At 42.0% G+C, this 24,716-nt stretch overlaps 1 protein-coding gene across 1 annotated transcript in view; it reads right to left on the reverse strand.

Moving 5' to 3' along the window:
• Window positions 1–375: 375 nt before the first annotated feature.
• The window catches only part of LOC120023001 (neurexin-3a-like), a 734,438-nt gene continuing 710,097 nt past the window's right edge, over window positions 376–24,716 (reverse strand). The window contains exon 22 of the mRNA XM_038966953.1: window positions 376–2,001. Coding sequence (XP_038822881.1) covers window positions 1,091–2,001 — 911 coding nt within the window. The 3' untranslated portion in view covers window positions 376–1,090. The remainder of the gene's footprint in view (window positions 2,002–24,716) is intronic.

Consider the following 24,716-nt stretch of genomic DNA (forward strand, 5'->3'; position numbering starts at 1 on the left):
TTGATATATTGTACTGTACTGTACAATATACTGTAATGTATGTGCTGTACTGTACAATATACTGTACTGGTATGTACTGTACTGTACAGTATACTGTACGGGTATGTACTGTACTGTACAGTATACTGTACTAGTATGTACTGTACTGTACAATATACTGTACTGGTATGTACTGTACTGTACAATATACTGTACTGGTATGTACTGTACTGTACAATATACTGTACTGGTATGTACTGTCATGGTATATTGTACTCTAGTGGTATATTGTACTGTACTGTACACTTTTGGTAGAATGGATTACATGCATTACAATCAGTTGCTTTTAACCGAGACAAGAACAAGCAACCACTTCTCGCCAGGATCACACGTCAGTGTCACTCTGTCCGTCTGTCACACAACGAGAGTAATCATGTTGAGATCAGAGGACAGACAACAGAGCTCTGAGATCTGAAGAGATCCTAAGAGGTCTTTCCTCAGCCATTTGAGCTCCCTTGGTGTCATTTGATACATAGAGTAGTAGATGTTTTTTTTTATTTGTTGCGTAGACACCACACTTATAACGTCGAAACCATCCATACAATAAAAAAAATGTACGATATCTTTTAACAGCAGTAGTCCATTTTTTTTTTTTCATTGACTTTACAATGATCCTTTTCATCCTGACCCACTCTTGATAAAGCACTACATGTTGCTTACATGCTGAAGACGGTCAAGATTATCGAACATCTTTCATTTTGTACAGGTTTACAAAAACAAACCCCAAAAAATATTTTACGCCAAGGATCACATAGTTCTAAAAGTCCCTTAGGATGATGATGCAGTCGCTGTGAAGTAGTTGTACACGACCCGACAGAAGAGGAAGGTCTCAAAAGATGCTATTAGCCTTCTCTGTATGCTTACAATAGTAAGTCTTCTTGATATTACAACACATGTCATAGTTCACTCTACACAGTATCAAGTAACGGTTCTAGTTTTTACCATATTTTGTCATCGCAGCTCCTTAGAAGGTAACTGTTAATTACAGTTCTATATTTCTCTATACCTGTCTTTCTCTTCCTCTCTCTTTTCATCTCTCAACGTCCGTCACTCAAACGTAATACTCCTTGTCCTTGTTTTTCTGTTTTCCTTTGACGCCTTTCGAGCTTTGCTGTTTGTCCTTCAGGACGGCTCCGTTGCTCTGCGTTGCCGAGTTGGTGATGTAATTCCTGCTCTCGTCCACCTGGTAGGAACCCTCGTCCCTGTTCCTGTACTTATACATGGCGTACAGGAGGATGACGATGCACAGGGCGGCGGCCGCCACTATCCCGACGACCATCCCGATGGTGCTGCTAGACTGGCGGGACACTTCCGGGGGCCCCGGGACTCGGTTGACGCCGGGCTGGGTGGGCAGGGCTGTGGGTACAGTATGGAACATGGGGGAGGTTATTACAGGAGCCCTCTGCTTGGTGCTGTCTACCTCATAGGGTAGGGTGGGCAACGGGAGCAACACTACGTCTGGCTGGGGTTTTAGCTCGCGGTTATTCATTTTGCCGGCTGGCAGCTTGGCGGGTGACGCGTGGTGCAGGGCTGCGGTGGAGGTGTAGCGGCTCTGGTCGGGTGCTAGTGGCAGCACGGCGGTAGTGGTAGTCCTACCGCGGTCTGAGGATGGTTTGTTAGGTCTAAAGTCCTTGGTTTCCCACTTGGGCTGGTGAGCTTTGTAGCCACCTTCATAAGCCGACGTGGACAAGGTCTTATCTGTTACCAAGGAGAAGGTGGCGTAAAGCTCTTCATCATCAGTAGGAGGCAGGTTAGAGTCGAAATCATACCCAGATATCACCAAGCCATCATCATCATCATCACAATCATCACAATCATCGCTGCCTCGGTCCTCAGTGGCCGTGGACAGGGACTCTTTGGTGGTTTCAATTATGGTGAGGGGTGGGCAGAGAGTTGGGAGGGGGATGGACGGGGGTAGCACTAATTGGTCCTCTAAGAGTACAGGGATGACTAATTCACCTCCTAGACGTAGAGACAGACAAAATACATGTTAGACAGAAGTAAGGACATCTTGGCAACCATACACATTTATCTAGCTATCACATTCACCCAAAACGGAAAAGAGGTAAAATAAAAGCACAACATGATACTGTACAAAACAAAACAAAAAAATTATGTACACAAACTGTACCTACATAACACAGCTTTAAATAAGAATAAACATGCCAGAAAACAGAACAAAAGGCAAAGCAAAAAAAGGTTCAAAAGGCTACAGGAGGTGTGAGGGTGAGCCAGACATTAAGGTTCAATCAACAACAAAAAGGACTTATATATATATATAGAGGCCAGCAGAATGTGGATTTTAGTAGTATTTACCTTTGAAAAAAAAATAGTTATCACGTAGCTGATGTGTCATGACTGTATCCCTATTTGAAAACGGAAAACAAGCAGCGGCTTAAACCTGGATACATTTATTATTCTACAATAAGATATGTGTGACTGACAGACGTCCTAACTGGCTAGATTACCATACAGTGTCAGTAACCCCCATGGACGGATCTGGAAAGGTCTGGCTCCCCAGTCGACCCCAGCTTCTAGCCTTTTGAATGGCTCTGTATAGCTTCCATAATGACAGGATTTCATAGGGCAGATCAATGACAGCTGAATGTTCACTCTCTGATCACCTTTCTGTGCATGTGTCATGTACCCTTGGGTGATTTATGTCCGGTGTTTGTATCATTCTGGAGGTGGAGTCTATCATTCTGGAGGTGGTGTCCTTATCATTCTGGAGGTGGTGTCTATCACTCTGGAGGTGGTGTCTGTATCATTCTGGAGGTGGTGTCTGTTTCATTCTGGAGGTGGTGTCTATCATTCTGGAGGTGGTGTCTATCATTCTGGAGGTGGTGTCTATCACTCTGGAGGTGGTGTCTGTATCATTCTGGAGGTGGTGTCTGTCATTCTGGAGGGGGTGTCTATCATTCTGGAGGTGGTGTCTATCATTCTGGAGGTGGTGTATATCATTCTGGATGTGGTGTCTATCATCCTGGTGGTGGTGTCTATCATTCTGGAGGTGGAGTCTATCATTCTGGAGGTGGTGTCTATCATTCTGGAGGTGGTGTCTATCATTCTGGAGGCGGTGTCCGTATCATTCTGGAGGTGGTGTCTGTATCATTCTGGAGGTGGTGTCTGTCATTCTGGAGGTGGTGTCTATCTTTCTGGAGGTGGTGTCTATCATTCTGGAGGTGGTGTCTATCATTCTGGTGGTGGTGTCTATCATTCTGGAGGTGGTGTCTATCGTTCTGGAGGTGGTGTCTATCATTCTGGAGGTGGGGTCTATCATTCTGGAGGTGGTGTCTATCATTCTGGAGGTGGTGTCTATCACTCTGGAGGTGGTGTCTGTATCATTCTGGAGGTGGTGTCTGTCATTCTGGAGGCGGTGTCCGTATCATTCTGGAGGGGGTGTCTATCATTCTGGAGGGGGTGTCTGTTTCATTCTGGAGGGGGTGTCTATCGTTCTGGAGGTGGTTTCTATCATTCTGTAGGTGGAGTCTATCATTCTGGAGGTGGTGTCTATCATTCTGGAGGCGGTGTCCGTATCATTCTGGAGGTGGTGTCTATCATTCTGGAGGTGGTGTATATCATTCTGGAGGTGGTGTCTATCATTCTGGAGGGGGTGTCTATCATTCTGGAAGGGGTGTCTATCATTCTGGAGGCGGTGTCCGTATCATTCTGGAGGGGGTGTCTATCATTCTGGAGGGGGTGTCTGTTTCATTCTGGAGGGGGTGTCTGTATCATTCTGCAGGGGGTGTCTGTATCATTCTGGAGGGGGTGTCTGTATCCTTCTGGAGGGGGTGTCTATCATTCTGGAGGGGGTGTCTGTATCATTCTGGAGGGGTGTCTGTTTCATTCTGGAGGGGGTGTCTGTATCATTCTGGAGGGGGTGTCTGTATCATTCTGGAGGGGGTGTCTATCATTCTGGAGGGGGTGTCTGTATCATTCTGGAGGGGGTGTCTGTATCATTCTGGAGGGGGTGTCTAGCATACCTGTGTGAGTATTTGGGTGTATTTGCGATGTAACCATGTGATCAACTCACAATATGATGTAGTGTAGCATGAATCACTGGGGGCTTTCATAATCAAGTTACACTTGCACAAAGTGCTCGTTATTCAATCAAATTAATTTTTTTCACCCAAGCAAAGGGGGTCTTTAGTGAAAATGATACCAAAATAATTTGACTTGCACTTTAAATTAAATAAGGTTTCAAAAGCACTTTATCGTTTCTGAAAAGTCAACAAATGCCCTGTGAGTATCTATATTGAATAATTAACAAACAACAGGTTCTTTCATATGCCCACTAATTAACTGTAAGTAATCAGTGAATGTAAACAAATAACTATCCGGCGGATCTCCTTGCACTTCAGAGAGCATTATTTTAACTATAAACCAAGCCACGCAATACAACATTCTACCAGCAACATTGTTCCCAGCTTCAAACGAAGTATTTCGTTAATAACCTAAGAAAACAACGCAAGAGCAATGAAGAGCTTTTTGTAGTGATTAGAGCTGCACTGGGAACCAACAGGTTGAAATTAGACTTGCAAATCCACACATGTTGTCGGCACTTGGTTAATTTTAGAGGATAATGACGATAAAGAATGTGCATTAAATGTGTTTGTGTGTGTGTGTGTGTGTGTGTGTGTGTGTGTGTGTGTGTATGTGGAGGCCAACATACTGTATGAAGTAACAAATCCCCATTGTTTTCTAAAGGATAACAATAATTTTTGGAGGAAAATACAGTGGTATCCAATCACATGCTGAGTTTGGTTTAGCGTTAAAAGGCGAGTGTAGGTATGGTCTGTTTCTCAAAAGGGAAGTTATGAACATTCAGGTTGTCATTGCAGCTGCCAAATCCCACTGCCATCAAGGTATGTGTATACAGTACACTACCAAGGCTATCTTATCTCTAAGCATTACAAACTGATGCAAATTTCAAATTATAAAAAAATTAAATTTAAATCAAGGCAAACAAACATTAATAGTTTATCACTCACAAATGACGGCAAACACTACTATGTTAGACAAACTAGGAGAACAGTTGGATCTAATACATTAAGATTAACTGCATGTTGTACAAAGCAAACGTAAAAAAAAAACAAGTCTGTTTTAAACATCATAACAGCCCACTAAAACATTATTCAAGGAAGAAACCACATAGTCTTTGTCAACTTACATCAACAATCACCGCATGATTTTGGCATGAAAAAAAAAGTTTACAAAAGAAAGTTGTGTGAGAATGTTCTTGGCTCAGTATAGTTTTGTATAGATCAAAAACAATTTAGCAATTGGACGTCTTGTTTATTTTTTCATTAGACATGATGGTGCAGGGAGGGAACAGCACTTACATCCACACCACATAACATGAAAAATAAACGGCAACATAATTACAAGTTTTTTCTTCGATAAGTAATCCAGTTTTTCAAAAGAAAACTGTACATCTATACGTTTTCGCATTGACTTCTCAATAAATATGTACTTTCTATTAATTTGAAGTTTTTGCTTAGTTTGTATTTGTTCTTTAATTTAGAATGGATGGATGACTGTCCAAGGGGGAGGGGCCTATGAACATACTACAGAGGAGATGAGGATGATGAGGGTGACAGTATAAGTCAGTTGCCATGTCCATGTAAAGGCAGTACGAGGAAGTCGGGCGGCGTTAGAGCTTTTGGCTGTAAGGAAGGGATGGGGACATACAACCAGTGAGCTTATGCATACGTGCCCATCTACAGAGAAAAACAGAACTCTACTGACACTGACAGTCTGACAAACCCTGAACTGCAACTTCTTAGCCATGCAGTTTTTTTTTTTTTTTTTACAATCAATCAATCATTCAATTTAAAAAAAAAGTGTAATTGTTTTTTCAAAATAGCTCTCAAAAATCTGAAAAACCAAGGAATACCTTTATATGGATCTGGAACCACTTCACCACTTCACCAAATGTTGTGTCAACTTTAATGGACTGGTTTTGACAAAATGGAGGATCACTTGATGTTTTTGTTTTTAGATTATTAGCAGTGGTCTAAAGCACACAGTCCATTCGCTGAAGTAGTTCCAAATCTCCCAAATTAAGATTAACTTTTAAATTATTCTACACTAATTACAAAAAATGTGATTCCAAATACTCACATCTGATTCAAAGTGGTCAAAACTAATGTTTACCATAACAAAGTAGTAAAGAAAACTAAGTAATTCCCCCCCAAAAATCATATTCATAATAAAAATGTAATTTATCAATTTGAACATCGATCCAAAAATATGTAAAAAAATATGATAAACTATCAAAATATAAATGTCCATATAAAATGAGAGAACAACGCCACTTCAATTTGTACACACTACAACCAGAGGCTATAAAACAGACAGTCGGGAGGAGCAGTCGGGTGACGACATTCCCTCGGTCATTGGTATTGGATGACAAATAGATCTGTTTATGTTAGTCTTAAGACATGGACCCGGCGTGCAGTCTGGGTGTAGGTCAGAGAGAAGGACATACTGGCTGAGAATGGGTTAATTAAGCAATACGGCCCGAGGAGGTGTGGTATATGGCCAGTATACCACGGCTAAGGGCTGTTCTCAGGTACAACACATCGTAGGCCCTTAGCCGTGGTATATTGTCCATATATCACAAACCCCCGAGGTGCCTTACTGCTATTATAAACTGGTTACCAATGTAATTAGAGCAGTAAAAAAAAGAAGTCTTTTGTCAAACCCGTGGTATACGGTCTGATATACCACGGCTGCAAGCCAATCAGCATTCAGGGCTCCCAGTTTATAATATTTTTTGGGTTGTACTGCAAGATGTTGATGCTTGTAGAACGTCAAAACAACATACGGCATGCCGGTGTCAGGTAAAATAAGACATCAACGGTTGAATAAGGTTAAGGAAGTACAGGGATGCAGTTCAACCAAGGGCTGAAGCAGTATAAGAATGAAATTGACCCATAATTATGTATTCTACAGTAACAGAAGGAAAAATTATTCATTACTAGGTAGACTAGTGGTTAGAGCGTAGGGCCAGTAACTGAAAGGTTGCTGGATTGAATCCATGAGCTGACAAGGTAAAAAAGAAATATGTCATTCTGCCCCTGAACAGGGCAGTTAACCCACAGTTCCCGGGTAGGTCGTTATTGAAAATAAGAATTTCTTCTTAACTGACTTGCCTAGTTAAATTTAACAAAAAAAAACATTCAGATAAAACTTGAAAGAGTTTTGATTCCCACAGCCCTTTAGTTTCACAGCTAGACAGCAACAGACAGAGGAATTCCACAAGAGGATATGAAACTATTTGTTGTATTTTTTCTGAAGTTTAACGCAGACACAATGTATCTGATAAACACTTTAAACTGAGGATCTCACTAACAAGATCATTTTTTTGGTATTATCTGTAATTTCACCAGGAGCTTAACTTCATTTTGAAGGCGTTCTGACACATTTCATCATGTCAATGTCATTCAGCTACAGAGGTGTGGACAGCTACAGAAGTGTGGACAGCTACAGAGGTGTGGACAGCTACAGAGGTGTGGACAACTACAGAGGTGTGGACAGCTACAGAGGTGTGGACAGCTACAGAGGTGTGGACAGCTACAGAGGTGTGGACAGCTACAGAGGTGTGTACGGCGAGATATTATTCTTGAGGATGCAAATCATCGCATCATAAAATTGTGCAATGTCAAATGGAACATTAATATTGGCATGAGGGTAAAAAATCCTTCCCTGAGTGAGATAGTAGCTAGCGAATGTCTGAGAAGCACTCTGAAGACAGATACAGGAGCTCTTATCTTGTAAAAACAGACAGCACTGCGGACAGTGGAGGAGGCAGAGGACACTGACAGACAACACTGCGGACAGTGGAGGAGGCAGAGGATACTGACAGAGAGCACTGCGGACAGTAGAGGAGGCAGAGGAAACACATTTTTATTGGCATAATAAAGACGTTATTTAAACGGTAAAAATGTATTACCTTTGATTGTGGCATGAACACAACCATTTATGATATTTTCATCTGATTGTCAAACAAATATCTTCAAAAAGTAGGCATGTTCGTCCACTCCAAAATAATCACAGCATCCAAACTGCATGTATACTCGCGCCATTTGATGAATTGAGATAGACATCTATTACAAAACACCAAAAAGTGTGTCTAATGACATTCAGCGATTGTCATCGAATAGGCCTACATTAATTGATGTGACTTGCCAACAAATGTACCTTTTTTTGTTGGCTGAAAAGTCGTGACACCTGAAATAGGATTGAAACTGTCCCTGGAAAAACAGGATGGTCACCCTAACACACATGGTCATTTTACTAGATTAGGCTACAATGTGTATTACGATGGACTTGAAATAGCCGGTAGCCGGTGATGTAGTGTTAAATTGAAATAGCCGGTAGCCAGTGATGTAGTGTTAAATTGAAATAGCCGGTAGCCAGTGATGTAGTGTTCAATTGAAATAGCCGGTAGCCAGTGATGTAGTGTTAAATTGAAATAGCCGGTAGCCAGTGATGTAGTGTTAAATTGAAATAGCCGGTAGCCAGTGATGTAGTTAAATTGAAATAGCCGGTAGCCAGTGATGTAGTGTTAAATTGAAATAGCCAGTAGCCAGTGCTGTAGTGTTAAATTGAAATAGCCGGTAGCCAGTGATGTAGTGTTAAATTGAAATAGCCGGTAGCCAGTGATGTAGTTAAATAGAAATAGCCGGTAGCCAGTGATGTAGTGTTAAATTGAAATAGCCGGTAGCCAGTGATGTAGTGTTAAATTGAAATAGCCGGTAGCCAGTGATGTAGTTAAATTGAAATAGCCGGTAGCCAGTGATGTAGTGTTAAATTGAAATAGCCGGTAGCCAGTGATGTAGTGTTAAATTGAAATAGCCGGTAGCCAGTGATGTAGTTAAATTGAAATAGCCGGTAGCCAGTGATGTAGTGTTAAATTGAAATAGCCGGTAGCCAGTGATGTAGTGTTAAATTGAAATAGCCGGTAGCCAGTGATGTAGTGTTAAATTAAAATAGCCGGTAGCCAGTGATGTAGTGTTAAATTGAAATAGCCGGTAGCCAGTGATGTAGTGTTAAATTGAAATAGCCGGTAGCCAGTGATGTAGTTAAATTGAAATAGCCGGTAGCCAGTGATGTAGTGTTAAATTGAAATAGCAGGTAGCCAGTGATGTAGTGTTAAATTGAAATAGCCGGTAGCCAGTGATGTAGTGTTAAATTGAAATAGCCGGTAGCCAGTGATGTAGTGTTAAATTGAAATAGCCGGTAGCCAGTGATGTAGTGTTAAATTGAAATAGCCGGTAGCCAGTGATGTAGTGTTAAATTGAAATAGCCGGTAGCCAGTGATGTAGTGTTAAATTGAAATAGCCGGTAGCCAGTGATGTAGTTAAATTGAAATAGCCGGTAGCCAGTGATGTAGTGTTAAATTGAAATAGCCGGTAGCCAGTGATGTAGTGTTAAATTGAAATAGCCGGTAGCCAGTGAAGTAGTGTTAAATTGAAATAGCCGGTAGCCAGTGATGTAGTGTTAAATTGAAATAGCCGGTAGCCAGTGATGTAGTTAAATTGAAATAGCCGGTAGCCAGTGATGTAGTTAAATTGAAATAGCCGGTAGCCAGTGATGTAGTTAAATTGAAATAGCCGGTAGCCAGTGATGTAGTTAAATTGAAATAGCCGGTAGCCAGTGATGTAGTGTTAAATTGAAATAGCCGGTAGCCAGTGATGTAGTTAAATTGAAATAGCCGGTAGCCAGTGATGTAGTGTTAAATTAAAATAGCCGGTAGCCAGTGATGTAGTGTTAAATTGAAATAGCCGGTAGCCAGTGATGTAGTGTTAAATTGAAATAGCCGGTAGCCAGTGATGTAGTTAAATTGAAATAGCCGGTAGCCAGTGATGTAGTGTTAAATTGAAATAGCCGGTAGCCAGTGATGTAGTGTTAAATTGAAATAGCCGGTAGCCAGTGATGTAGTGTTAAATTGAAATAGCCGGTAGCCAGTGATGTAGTGTTAAATTGAAATAGCCGGTAGCCAGTGATGTAGTTAAATTGAAATAGCCGGTAGCCAGTGATGTAGTGTTAAATTGAAATAGCCGGTAGCCAGTGATGTAGTTAAATTGAAATAGCCGGTAGCCAGTGATGTAGTGTTAAATTGAAATAGCCGGTAGCCAGTGATGTAGTGTTAAATTGAAATAGCCGGTAGCCAGTGATGTAGTGTTAAATTAAAATAGCCGGTAGCCAGTGATGTAGTATTAAATTGAAATAGCCGGTAGCCAGTGATGTAGTTAAATTGAAATAGCCGGTAGCCAGTGATGTAGTGTTAAATTGAAATAGCAGGTAGCCAGTGATGTAGTGTTAAATTGAAATAGCAGGTAGCCAGTGATGTAGTGTTAAATTGAAATAGCCGGTAGCCAGTGATGTAGTGTTAAATTGAAATAGCCGGTAGCCAGTGATGTAGTGTTAAATTGAAATAGCCGGTAGCCAGTGATGTAGTGTTAAATTGAAATAGCCGGTAGCCAGTGATGTAGTTAAATTGAAATAGCCGGTAGCCAGTGATGTAGTGTTAAATTGAAATAGCCGGTAGCCAGTGATGTAGTGTTAAATTGAAATAGCCGGTAGCCAGTGATGTAGTGTTAAATTGAAATAGCCGGTAGCCAGTGATGTAGTGTTAAATTAAAATAGCCGGTAGCCAGTGATGTAGTTAAATTGAAATAGCCGGTAGCCAGTGATGTAGTTAAATTGAAATAGCCGGTAGCCAGTGATGTAGTTAAATCGAAATAGCCGGTAGCCAGTGATGTAGTTAAATTGAAATAGCCGGTAGCCAGTGATGTAGTTAAATTGAAATAGCCGGTAGCCAGTGATGTAGTGTTAAATTAAAATAGCCGGTAGCCAGTGATGTAGTGTTAAATTGAAATAGCCGGTAGCCAGTGATGTAGTGTTAAATTGAAATAGCCGGTAGCCAGTGATGTAGTGTTAAATTGAAATAGCCGGTAGCCAGTGATGTAGTGTTAAATTAAAATAGCCGGTAGCCAGTGATGTAGTTAAATTGAAATAGCCGGTAGCCAGTGATGTAGTTAAATTGAAATAGCCGGTAGCCAGTGATGTAGTTAAATCGAAATAGCCGGTAGCCAGTGATGTAGTTAAATTGAAATAGGCGGTAGCCAGTGATGTAGTTAAAATGAAATAGCCGGTAGCCAGTGATGTAGTGTTAAATTAAAATAGCCGGTAGCCAGTGATGTAGTGTTAAATTGAAATAGCCGGTAGCCAGTGATGTAGTGTTAAATTGAAATAGCCGGTAGCCAGTGATGTAGTGTTAAATTGAAATAGCCGGTAGCCAGTGATGTAGTTAAATTGAAATAGCCGGTAGCCAGTGATGTAGTTAAATTGAAATAGCCGGTAGCCAGTGATGTAGTTAAATTGAAATAGCCGGTAGCCAGTGATGTAGTTAAATCGAAATAGCCGGTAGCCAGTGATGTAGTTAAATTGATATAGCCGGTAGCCAGTGATGTAGTTAAATTGAAATAGCCGGTAGCCAGTGATGTAGTGTTAAATTAAAATAGCCAGTAGCCAGTGATGTAGTGTTAAATTGAAATAGCCGGTAGCCAGTGATGTAGTGTTAAATTGAAATAGCCGGTAGCCAGTGATGTAGTGTTAAATTGAAATAGCCGGTAGCCAGTGATGTAGTGTTAAATTGAAATAGCCGGTAGCCAGTGATGTAGTGTTAAATTGAAATAGCCGGTAGCCAGTGATGTAGTGTTAAATTGAAATAGCCGGTAGCCAGTGATGTAGTGTTAAATTGAAATAGCCGGTAGCCAGTGATGATAACAAAAATAGGTGGTTGCCGGTCGTGGTAAAAAAAGTAACGCTCCCTATTCTTTCAATACATGTTTTTTAAAAGATGGGTAAACAGCATTTACCTGGGTTTACCCTCCACTAGGCCTACACCACTGCCAGTAGCCTACCCTCTCAACCAAGGCTATTTTAAACACATGAACACACGCAGAACAGGTAGCTTACATTCAATATTATACATGAGTTGAATCAAAACATGTTTACACCATAAGCCATGAATTAATGACTGGAGTCTTCACAAATCATGTGACCTACAACACTATCTTTCCTTACATTAATGACATTATTAAGCATTTCACATTTGAATTAAAACATTGAACTTCAACCCTGTATGATTCATGGATCTTTGCGGTGTTGGAAAATGCACTGTAGCCTAAGTGTAAATAGGCCTAGGTAACGTTTCATTAGATTTTGCAGTGAAAACAGTTCTCAAGGGCACACAAAAAAAATCAAAAAATATAAATGCGACATGCAACAATTTGAAAGATTTTGCTGAGTTACAGTTCATATAAGTACGTCTGTCATTTTAAATATATTCATTAGGCCCTAATCTATGGATTTCACATGACTGGGCAGGGGCTCAGCTATGGGTGGGCCTGGAAGGGCATAGGCCCACCCACTTGGGAGTCAGGCCGATAAAATGCTCCTTAACAGGAATTTAAAAAAAGTTTGTCTACAAGATTTGAGAGAAAAGAGCTTTTGTGCATATGGAACATTTCTGAGTTATTTTATTTCAACTCATGAAACAGGTGACCAGCACTTTACAAGTTATATTTTTGTTCAGTGTAATGTAGGCCTATGCCATTGCAAAAATCGAAAGCTTCTAATCGAAAGAGTCAACTATAGTCCTACTGTCATTAACCTATACTTTTTGAATGGATTGGATGCGGATTGGTGTCTAGCTGTAAGCTAGTTGTCTAGGGATATTTTTCGACCATCGTCAGCTGATCCAGGAAAGAAAACATATATTGATAGAAAATAATTAAGCTATACAAATGGTTCTACTACTTCTGGTCATGGAGAACACCATTACCCACGGTGCACCTGAAAAACAACTCAATGAGAGCTCTAAACAGCTGACTGACTTAAGCAAACAATGATAAATCATGGGATAAATCGAATTAATTTCTAATAAAGGCATTTTTTTTAAATCAAGGACACATGGCAAACAAATGGTGAAAATGAGGAAGTACAAAGGAACATCTATGCGTAAAGGAGAAGAGGTTGAAGTTCAGCACTACTGGATGGACAGCGAAGCGGCATAGAAATATAGAGTTTAAACCAGGACAGCGACGTGGGGGTGTTGGATTCATTAGGAGATTTTAATTTCACATTTACCACTGTAAAACATATTTACCACTGCATTTAAAAAAAATGGTAGCATGGTTAAATTAGGATTATTTAGAGCCTCCCTAAAGTTGAATTTTGTTGATTTAGGGGAACTAACATCTCATCCAGGGGAGCTGAGTCCCCCAAATGGCTACCTGTAATTCACACCATGCCCATAACAGTGTGTCTGAAGCTGGTTTTGTATTGCTTTCTTCTCTTGTATAGTGCAGAGAAAAGCTATGTTTTGATATTCTACTTGGGAGGAGAACCATATAGAAGAGCATATGTTGCAAGCATTTTGGGGATAAATAAGTATGCTTCCTGATTTATAACAATACATGATTGTCTGGTCTTCACTGACTGCCATCTGAGAGTTGAGGGTTCACCTCCGTGTCTAACAGATGTAGAACTACTGCAACCCCTAGCAGAGCCTGAGGAGTCCTGATCCACCTCTCTCGCACCTCGGTGAGCTAGGCCATAGCCAGAGAAGTGTATACTCTGCTCCATGTCTTTCACCAGGGATTTACTACCTGTCTGGGAAACACTTTATTTGGATCGTCCTTCTGTAGATGATCTACAGACTATCAGTAACATTTCAACTAACTATTTACCAAACCTAACCCTAGCTCTAACCTCAACCCAGACTATCAGTAACATTTCAACTATCTACCAACCCTAACCCTAGCCCTAATCTTAACCCAGACTATCAGTAACATTTCAACTATCTACCAACCCTAAACCTTAGCCCTAACCTTAACCCAGACTATCAGTAACATTTCAACTAACTATCTACCAACCCTAACTCTAGCCCTAACCTTAACCCAGACTATCAGTAACATTTCAACTATCTACCAACCCTAAACCTAACCCTAGCCCTAACCTTAACCCAGACTATCAGTAACATTTCAACTATCTACCAACCCTAACCCTAGCCCTAATCTTAACCCAGACTATCAGTAACATTTCAACTATCTACCAACCCTAAACCTAACCCTAGCCCTAACCTTAACCCAGACTATCAATAACATTTCAACTATCTACCAACCCTAACTCTAGCCCTAACCCTAACCCTTATCCTAACCCTAAATGTGACCCTTACCCTAACCCTAGCCCTAACCTTAACCGTTATCCTAACCCTAAACGTAACCCTTTCCCTAACCCTAACCTTAACCTGGGGCTAGCCAGCCATATAGAGGATAATTCAAACAGGCGTTAAGACGCGGCTGCCTGTCACGTCTACTCCAGCTCCTCCTCTCTGGTGCTGGTTGTCAACAGTGTACTCATTATTACACACATCTGTCATCATCGTTACACACACCTGCGCCTCATGAGACTCACCTGGACTCCATCACCTTCCTGATTACCTCCCCTATATCTGTCACTCCCTTTGGTTCTTTCCTCAGGTGTTGTTGTTTCTGTTTATATTTTTCATGTCTGTACGCTTCTCGTGTTTCTTGTTTTGGTCCATTAAATTCACTCCCTGTACTTGCTTCCCAATTATTAGCGTACACGTTATCCTGCCGTAATGTGCTAGATCCTCTCACTACAAACAGAATACTGAGACAGTGACTGGCTCTGAAGAATCAAAAGGATCATTGTGAGGTTCAAAAATATAAATTCCATTGTATGTTTTACACATTTTTTTCTCTTCAATCTTATACAAAGACTTTGCTAATGATGTCTACTTACCTTCGTGTTAATATGCATAATGTATAATAATTCAGAGGCAATGAACATCTCATGAAGACTGGTTATTTGAAGTGGATAAGTAGAGGTTTTGATAAAAAATGACAGTGGCTTTTAACTGTGATTTAGCCATTAGTTGATCATGTGTAATTACCCTGTTCACAGTGATGATGAAGGGTCATTCAGGTGATTTTACTCTCCCTGACTGACATGACAATGACATCACAATCTAGAACCAAAAACATAGAACCAGAACCCTGTAATGTCACGCCCTGATCTGTTTCACCTGTCCTTGTGATTGTCTCCACCCCCTCCAGGTGTCACTTATTTTCCCCATTTTATTTATCCCTGTGTTTCCTGTCACTCTGTGCCAGTTCGTCTTCTATGTTTCCAAGTCAACCAGCGATTTTCCCGTTCTCCTGCTTTTTGCATTCTCCTTTTTCTAGTCCTCCCGGTTTTGACCCTTGCCTGTTTCTGGACTTTGTACCCGCCTGCCTGACCATTCTGCCTGCCTTGACCACGAGCCTGTCTGCCACTCTGTACCTCCTGGACTCTGAACTGGTTTTGACCTTTTTGCCTGTCCACGACCATTCTCTTGCTTACCCCTTTGGATTAATAAACATTATAAGACTCCAACCATCTGCCTCCTGTGTCTACATTTGGGTCTCGCCTTGTGCCTTGATATGTAAGAGTGTAAGTGTTGTAAATTCCAAAGTTACTCCAGTCTCTTCTCCCATTAGTAACACCTTCCTAATATTGAGCTTTGCCCTCAGTTCGTCGGGGCATGGACTCTACAAGGTGTTGAAAGCGTTTCACAGAGATGCTGGTTCATGTTGACTCAATTGCTTCCCACAGTTTTGTCAAGTTGGCTGGATGTCCTTTGGGTGGTGGACCATTCTTGGTACACACAGGAAACTGAACGTGTAACACCCAGCAATGTTGAAGTTTTTGACACACCCAAACCAGTGCGCCTCGCACCTACTACCCCACCCCATTCAAAGGCACTGAAATATTTTGTCTTGCCCATTCACCCTCTGAATTGTCTCAAAAAATGTATTTAACCTGACTCCTCCCCTTCATCTACACTGATTGAAGTGGATTTAACAAGTGACATCAATAAGGAATCATAACTTTCACCTGGATTCACCTGGTCAGTGTATGTCATGGAAAGAGCAGGTGTTCTTTATGTTTTGAACACTCCGTGTATGTTGTAGCCTGGCTGTGTCTGATAAACTAGGAGGGGTCTGTCGACGAGAGATGGTCTTTAATCTCTGCCACTGTCGACTCCTGTCTTGCTTGTTTGTGAAGTGGACCAAATCTGAACTTGAAATACACACGTGCATCCCTCAAACCTTTGTGCAAATCATGCATTGATACCGAAGGGAGGATCGGCATTGAGTTATACATTCAATAATGCACCCATATCTCAAGAAAACAGTGTTATATCTTAAGGTAAGATTCAGCCAGAGTTTGATTTAAGGCTGTCTAATTAACTTTCTGTCTCTGGTCTTTTCAGAACACGTAACTCATCACCATTCCGTCCCTGGTCTTTTCAGAACACTACTGTAACTCATCAACATTCTGTCTTCAAACAAAAAACAAGCTCAGCTAATTTTAAAGCGACACATTTAAAATGTTGAACAATTACATTCTGTGCCGGCAGCTACGTTAACACTACCAATATTGCTGGCATAGTTAGAGTTGTGAAAACATTGTTCATTCGAATGCCGGTGACAAATGACTGTTTACTTTAAGAATGATGCCAAGGAATGTCTTAGCCATAAGCAGTGTTATATTCCTTTTTAAACGCTATCTTTAATTGCTACAGTTTAGCGTGCAGGGCGTTAGCGTCCTCTGTCCTCACATATCCTCACATCTTTCTGACAGCAGCGTGTTCAGCAGTGTGACTGCATCGTTCCACTATGCAGGAGGCTTTGGCTCAGAGGTCTAACAAAGTCTTTCGGTTTGTAGACCACCCAGGTTCAAAGTCAGCCACACATATTATTACAAGGAATAATCGCACGATATAGGTGTAGTAGGATTATAATATCCTGCTGTTTTTGTGAGTATACTGTAGAATAGATCAAGATTGGTTGGAAGAAAATAATAATAATAATACTACTTAGTAAGAAAGAGACGTTCCTTAGATCAGCACTTAGTCCTGCTAGTGAGGCGAGTCTGAAGCACTATTTATAGACAACTAAAAACATAACATTATGACTATAAATACTGTTCTCTGAAGGAGGGAAACATCGGTACAACATACTATGGAGAAATATAATCACGCCCCAAGCCGCCCCCCATGGATACTACATGAAACGGTCCATGGCAGACTACCCAGACCTGACCACGCCAGATACGGTATTCTGGGTATTGAGCATACGCAATGCTGCATAGTGACGTTCCCCTGTCCCAGCCGTAAACACCCTGTGGGTTACACTGCGAGCAGTGACATCCAAGCGACGTCAAATTCACCGCAGCACAAATATCTGCTATAATCTACCCTTTAACCTCTTTGGGCTCAAGGGGCAGTATTGAGTAGCCAGATAAAAGGTGCCCATTTCAAAAAGGCCTCGTACTCAATTCTTGCTCGTACAATATGCATATTATTATTACTATTGGATAGAAAACACTCTAGTTTCTAAAACCGTTTGAATTATATCTGTGGGTGAAACAGAACTGGACTTAGAGCAATTTTCCTATGTGTATGTCAGAATGCAGAATTTTGCTGGCTGTTCTGAGACCTGTGTATTAATTTGCCTGTCCTCTATTGGTTGAGATGCACTGCATACGCCTTCCACTGGGTGTCAGCGAATAGGGAGAGTTGAAATGGAGTTTCTACGTAGGTCCCAAAGGTTATAAATTGCTTGGAACCGAAGTGTCCCATCTTTCCACTCTTCGCTCTGACGCAGGAAGGGTCTTGGCATGTCATTTTAGAAGCTCCCGTATTATCTCCTAGATATATCCGGCTCTGTTTTTATTCGATATAGGTGTTGAAGACATCGTAATGTTGTTATTTTAAACCGAATTATATCAGTTTATGTCAGTATATTGCGATTTTCGGGTATATATTTTCGTGACGTTTTAGGAAGTTGGGTATCTCTGGCCCACATGGCTATTGTTTATTGCTAATTGCAACGTTGAAGACGACGTTCTCCAACCTAGCAACGATTCTTTTGGACAAAGGACACATTTCCCAAGATTCTGATGGGAGTTCATCTAAAAGTAAGAACTATTTATGCTGATAATTCATTGTTCTGTTGAAAAATGTCAAATGCATAAGACGCCATTTCCTGCAGTGTAGCCTTGCGTTATCGCAGCCTGTATTGCGCAGTAAGGTTAATTTTAAAAATGTAATTCAGCGATTGCATTAAGAACTAATTTGTCTTTCAATTGCTGTCCAACCTGTATTTTTTTAGTCAAGTTTATGAATAGTATTCGATAAGAAAAGGTGCCTTTACAAGATGGCGCCGGACAGATTGCTTGACGTTATGGACACTATTCTCATTGTCTAAGCACGATTTGTGCCGCTAAATATGCACATTTTCGAACAAACTCTATATGCATTGTGTAATATGATGTTACAGGACTGTCATCTGAAGAATTCTGAGAAGGTTAGTGAAACAATTAATATATTTTGGTGGTTTATACGTTATAGCTATTTTTGCCTTGAATCAATGCTGTTGTTATGTTTGCTATTGTGCTAAGCTAATATAACGCTATATTGTGTTTTCGCTGTAAAACACTTGATAAATCGGAAATATTGTCTGGAATCACAAGATGCCTGTCTTTCAATTGCTGTACACTATGTATTTTTCAGAAATGTTTTATGATGAGTATTTAGGTATTTGGCGTTGGTGTCTGTAATTTTTCTGTCTGCTTTCGGTGCAATTTCTGACTGTAGCTGCAATGTAAACTATGATTTATACCTGAAATATGCACATTTTTCTAACAAAACATATGCTATACAATAAATATGTTATCAGACTGTCATCTGATGAAGTTGTTTCTTGGTTAGTGGCTATTTATATCTTTATTTGGTCGAATTTGTGATAGCTACTGATGTAGTAAAAAACTGATGGAGTAAAAATAGTGGTGTCTTTTGCTAACGTGGTTAGCTAATAGATTTACATATTGTGTCTTCCCTGTAAAACGTTTTAAAAATCGGACATGTTGGCTTGATTCACAAGATGTGTACCTTTCATCTGGTGTCTTGGACTTGTTAATGTGTGAAAGTTAAATATTTAAAAAAAATATCTTTTGAATTTCGCGCCCTGCACTTTGAGCTGGCTGTTGTCATAAGTGTACCGACGTCGGGCTTGCACGCCAAACAGGTTAAACATCGACCAAGACGCTGCCAGACCCCTGGGTGCTACACCGCTAGGTAACCTCTGCCCCTCGCTGTTATATGCCAGGGAGATAGCTTCCACAATCCAGTGGGAGAGACACTGCTTAGAGAATGCCCTGCCGTGAGCTGGATTAGCAAAACAGCCAAAAAACAGGTCACATAACCGGATATCCTGGTTCTGTTCAATGTACGGGCGTAAAGCTAGCATTGGACATAGGGCATGTAAACTCCATTGCTCTTCAGAAGCAAAATGAGGAGGCAAATAGGGAAATAGATCAAAAGTTATGGACCTTTAGGACATGGCCATGATTTTTGCTGCGAAGGCTGTATTTGGATGCAAAGTCACCTTAGAGGCGCCTGGGGTGACAGGAAGCGTGTAAGATGGCGATGGAAGAAATGGCAGCCGTTTTATGGGCGACTAACCAATTGTGCTATTATGTGGGGGGGTTTTCGCATTATTAGTAACTTATTTTGTACATAATGTTTCTGCAACCGTATCTTACATCAAAAAAGAGCTTCTGGATATCAGGATAGCTATCACTCACCTCGGATTAGACAAATATTTTTTCTTCATCAAGCAGGACGCACAGGATGTACTTCAGACACCCGACAAGGCCGAAATCCCCGTCATTGGCAAGAGAAAGAGACGCAGGTATAGAGGACACAGGGCGGGGTGCCTCGTAAGGATCCGTCAACAGCGAGTGGGACATTTGCCCTTACCACCAATATTACTTGCCAACGTACAATCATTGGACAATAAATTAGAAGAGGTATGATCACGAATATCCTACCAACGGGACATCAAAAACTGTAATATCTTATGTTTCACCAAATTGTGGCAGAATGACGACATGGAAAACATTCAGCTGGCGGGATATACGCTGCACCGGCTAGATAGAACAGCACACTCCAGAAAGACGAAGGGGGGTGGTCTGCGTATATTTGTAAACAACAGCTGATGTACGAAATCTAAGGAAATCTCTAGATTTTATTCACCTGAAGTAGAGTATCATGGTAAGCAGTAGGCCACACTATTTGCCAAGAGAGTTTTCATCATTTTTTTTCATGGCTGTTTATTTACCACCACAGACAGATGCTGGCACTAAGACCGCACCAAGTCAGCTGTATAAGGAAGTAAGCAAACAGGAAACCGCTCACCCAGAGGCGGCCCTCCTAGTGGCCGGGGACTTTAAAGCAGGGAAACTTAAATCAGTTTTACTTAATTTCTATCAGCATTTAAATGCGCAACCAGAGGGAAAGAAATTCTAGATCACCTTTACTCCAGATACAGAGACGCGTACAAAGCTCTCCCTCGCCCTCTATTTCGTAAATCTGACAAAAATTCTATCCTCCTGATTCCTGCTTACGAGCAAAAATTAAAGCGGGAAGCACCAGTGACTAGGTCTATAAAAAAAGTGGTCAGATGAAGCAGATGATAAATTACAGGACTGTTTTGCTAGCACAGACTGGAATACGTTCCGGGATTCTTCCGGTGGCATTGAGGAGTACACCACATCAGTCTTTGGCTTTATCAATAATTGCATCGAGGACGTCGTCCCTACAGTGACTGTACGTACATACCCCAACCAGAAGCCATAGATTACAGGCAACATTCACACTGAGCTGAAGGGTAGAGCTGCTGCATTCAAGGTGCGGGACTTTAACCCGGAAGCTTATAAGAAATCCTGCTATGCCCTCCGACGAACCATCAAACAGGAAAAGCGCCAAATCCAGGACTAAGATTGAATCATACTACACCGGCTCTGACGTTCGTCGGATGTGGCAGGGCCTGCAAACTATTACAGACTACAAAGGGAAGCACAGCCGTGAGCTGACCAGTGACACGAGCCTACCAGACGAGCGAAATCACTTCTATGCTTGCTTCGAAGCAAGCAACACCGAGGCATGTATGAGAGCATTAGATGTTCCAGACGACTGTGTGATCACGCTCTCCGTAGCCGATGTGAGTAAGACCTTTACACAGGTCAACATTCACAAGGCCGCAGGGCCAGACGGATTACCAGGACGTGTGCTCCGGGCATGTGCTGACCAACTGGCAGGTATGTACACTGATATTTTCAACATGTCCCTGATTGAGTCTGTAAATACCAACATGCTTCAAGCAGACCACCGTAGTCCCTGTGCGCAAGAACACTAAGGTAACCTGCCTAAATGACTACAGACTCATAGCACTCACGTCCATAGCCATGAAGTGCTTTGAAAGGCTGGTAATAGCTCACATTAACACCATTATCCCAGAAACCCTAGACACACTCCAATTTGCATGCTGCTCAAACAGATCCACAGATGATGCAATCTCTATTGCACTCCACACTGTTCTTTCCCATCTGGACGTGAGAATGCTATTCATTGACTACAGCTCAGCATCCAACACCATAATGCCCGCAAAGCTCATAACTAAGCTAAGGATCCTGGGACTAAACACTTCCATCTGCAACTGGATCCTGTACTTCCTGACGGGCCGCCCCCAGGTGGTGAGGGTAGGTAGCAACACATCTGCCACGCTGATCCTCAACACTGAAGCCCCCCAGGGGTGCATGCTCAGTCCCCTCCTGTACTCCCTTTTCACCCACGACTGTATGGCCAGGCACAACTCCAACACCATCATTAAGTTTGCAGATGACACAACAGTGGTAGGCCTGATTACCGACAATGACGAGACAGCCTATAGGGAGGAGGTCAGGGACATGGCCGGGTGGTTCCAGAATAACATCCTATCCCTCAACGTAATCAAGGCAAAGGAGATGATTATGGACTACAGGAAAAGGAGGACCGAGCACGCCCCCATTCTCATCAGCGGGGCTGTAGTGGAGCAGGTTGAGAGCTTCAAGTTGCTTGGTGCCGAAATCATCAACAAACTAGAATGGTCCAAACACACCAAGACAGTCGTGAAGAGGGCACGACAAAACCTCTTCCCGCTCAAAAAACTGAAAAGATTTGGCATGGGTCCTGAGATCCTCAAAAGGTTCTACAGCTGCAACATCGAGAGCATCCTTGACTGATTGCATCACTGCCTGGTACGGCAACTGCTCGGCCTCCAACCACAAGGCACTACAGAGGGTAGTGCCTACGGCCCAGAACATCACTGGGGCTAAGCTGCCTGCCATCCAGGACCTCTACACCAGGCAGTGTCAGAGGAAGGCCCAAAACATTGTCAAATACTCCAGCCAACCCAGTCATATGCTGTTCTCTCTGCTACCACATGTGAAGCGATACCAGAGCGCCAAGTCTAGAACCAAAAGGCTTCTCAACAGCTTTTACCCTCAAGCCATAAGACTCCTGAACAGGTAATCAAATGGCTACCCGGACTATTTGTACATCCCTGCTCGAAAAGCTCATGTAGGAACAAAAGGATGTCCCTCACAGAGCACTGAAAGGGAACAAGTACTTAATCTTGACACCAGCGCTCAAACACTTGCCACTTATACTCATACAACCCTCTCGTGGAGGGCGCTCTTGCGGACTGAATGGTAGTAATAACATTTGGTTCCTATGGGCCTCAGGGGCCAGGCCCATAGGAATCAAATCTCCACTGGTGGAAACGCATAAAGGAGGGTCCGAGGCCAATGGTGCGTCAGAGCGCCTGTTCACAACAGGGCACTCGGGTCCCTCATCAAGAAAAATAAATGGCCCTGCCGAACATTTCCCATTACTGGATAGCAAAGCCGCACCCGAGTTGAGACAACCGGGAACATGCAAAGCCCGAAGGGAAAGAACACGTGCATTGCTCCACAGCAACAGGGAGCGAGCCAAGGTGAAGACGGGAAGGGACTGAGCTCCCCCTGACTGTTGATGTACAGTGCATTCGGAAAGTATTCAGACCCCTTGACATTTTCCCACATTTTGTTACATAACAGCATTCTAAAATATATTAAATCATGTTTTCCCTCATCAATCTACACACAATAACCCATAATGACAAAGCAAAAACAGGTTTTTAGAAATGTTTGCAGAAATTACAGAAAAAAATTATTTAGATATATTTTCAGACCCTTTTCTACGAGACTCGGAATTGAGCTCAGGTGCATCCTGTTTCCATTGATCATCCTTGAGATGTTTCTACAACTTGGAGTCCCCCTGTGGTAAATTCTATTGATTGGACATGATTTGGAAAGGCACACACCTGTCTATATAAGGTCCCACAGTTGACAGTGCATGTCAGAGCAAAAACCAAGACATGAGGTCGAAGGAATTGTCAGTAGAGTTCCGAGACAGGATTGTGTCAAGGCACAGATCTGAGGAAGGGTACCAAAACATGTATGCAGCACTGAAGGACCCCAAGAACACAGTGGCCTCCATCATTCTTAAATGATAGAAGTTTGGAACCACCAAGACTCTTCCTAGAGCAATCGGGGGAGAAGGGCCTTGGTCAGGGAGGAGACAAAGAACCCGATTGTCACACCGAATTCCTCTGTGGAGACGGGAGAACCTTCCAGAAGGACAACTATTTCTGCAGCATTCCACCAATCAGGTCTTTATGATAGAGTGGCCAGATGGAACCCACTCCTCAGTAAAAGGCACATGACAGCTAGCTTGGAGTTTTCCAAATGGCACCTAAAGTACTCTCAGACCATGAGAAACAAGATTCTCTGGTCTAATGAAACAAAGATTGAAGTCTTTGGCCTGAATGCCATATGTCACGTCTGGAGGACACCTGGAACCATCCCTACGGTGAAGCATAGTGGTGGCAGCATCATGCTGTGGGGATGTTTTTCAGCGGCAGGGACTAGTCTGGATTGAGGGAAAGATGAATGGAGCAAAGTACAGAGAGATCCTTGATGAAAACCTGCTCCAGTATTATAAGGATCACAGACTGGAGCGAAGGTTCACCTTCCAACAAGACAACAACCCTAAGCACACAACCAAGACAATGCAGGAGTGGCTTCGGGACAAGTCTCTGAATGTCCTTGAGTGGCCCAGCCGGGGCCCGCACTTGAACCTGATCGAACATCTCTAAACCTGCATAGATGTGCATCGACGCGAACATCTCTAGACCTGAAAAAAGCTGTGCATCGACGCTCCCCACCCAACCTGACAAAGCTTGAGAGGATCTGCAAAGGAGAATTGGAGAAACTCCCCAAATACAGGTATGCCAAGCTTGTAGCGTCATACTCAAGAAGACTTGAGGCTGTAATCGCTGGGGAAGGTGCATCAACAAAGTACTGAGTAAAGGGTCTTAATACGTTTTTAAATGTAATATTTCAGTTTTGTATTAATTTTTTTTGATTTTTTATAACCGTTCAACGTCTAAAAACCTGTTTTTGATATGTCATTATGGGGTATTGTGATGTCATTATGGGTTATTGTGATGTCATTATGGGATATTGTGATGTCATTATGGGGTATTGTGTGTAGATTGATGAGGAAATTAAAAAAAAAAAGTATACATTTTAGAATAAGGCTGTAACGTAACGAAATGTGGAAAAAGTCAAGTGGTACTTTCCGAATATACTGTATGCCACTGTGG

Source organism: Salvelinus namaycush, chromosome 28, assembly GCF_016432855.1.
Source record: "Salvelinus namaycush isolate Seneca chromosome 28, SaNama_1.0, whole genome shotgun sequence".
Lineage (NCBI taxonomy): Eukaryota > Metazoa > Chordata > Actinopteri > Salmoniformes > Salmonidae > Salvelinus > Salvelinus namaycush.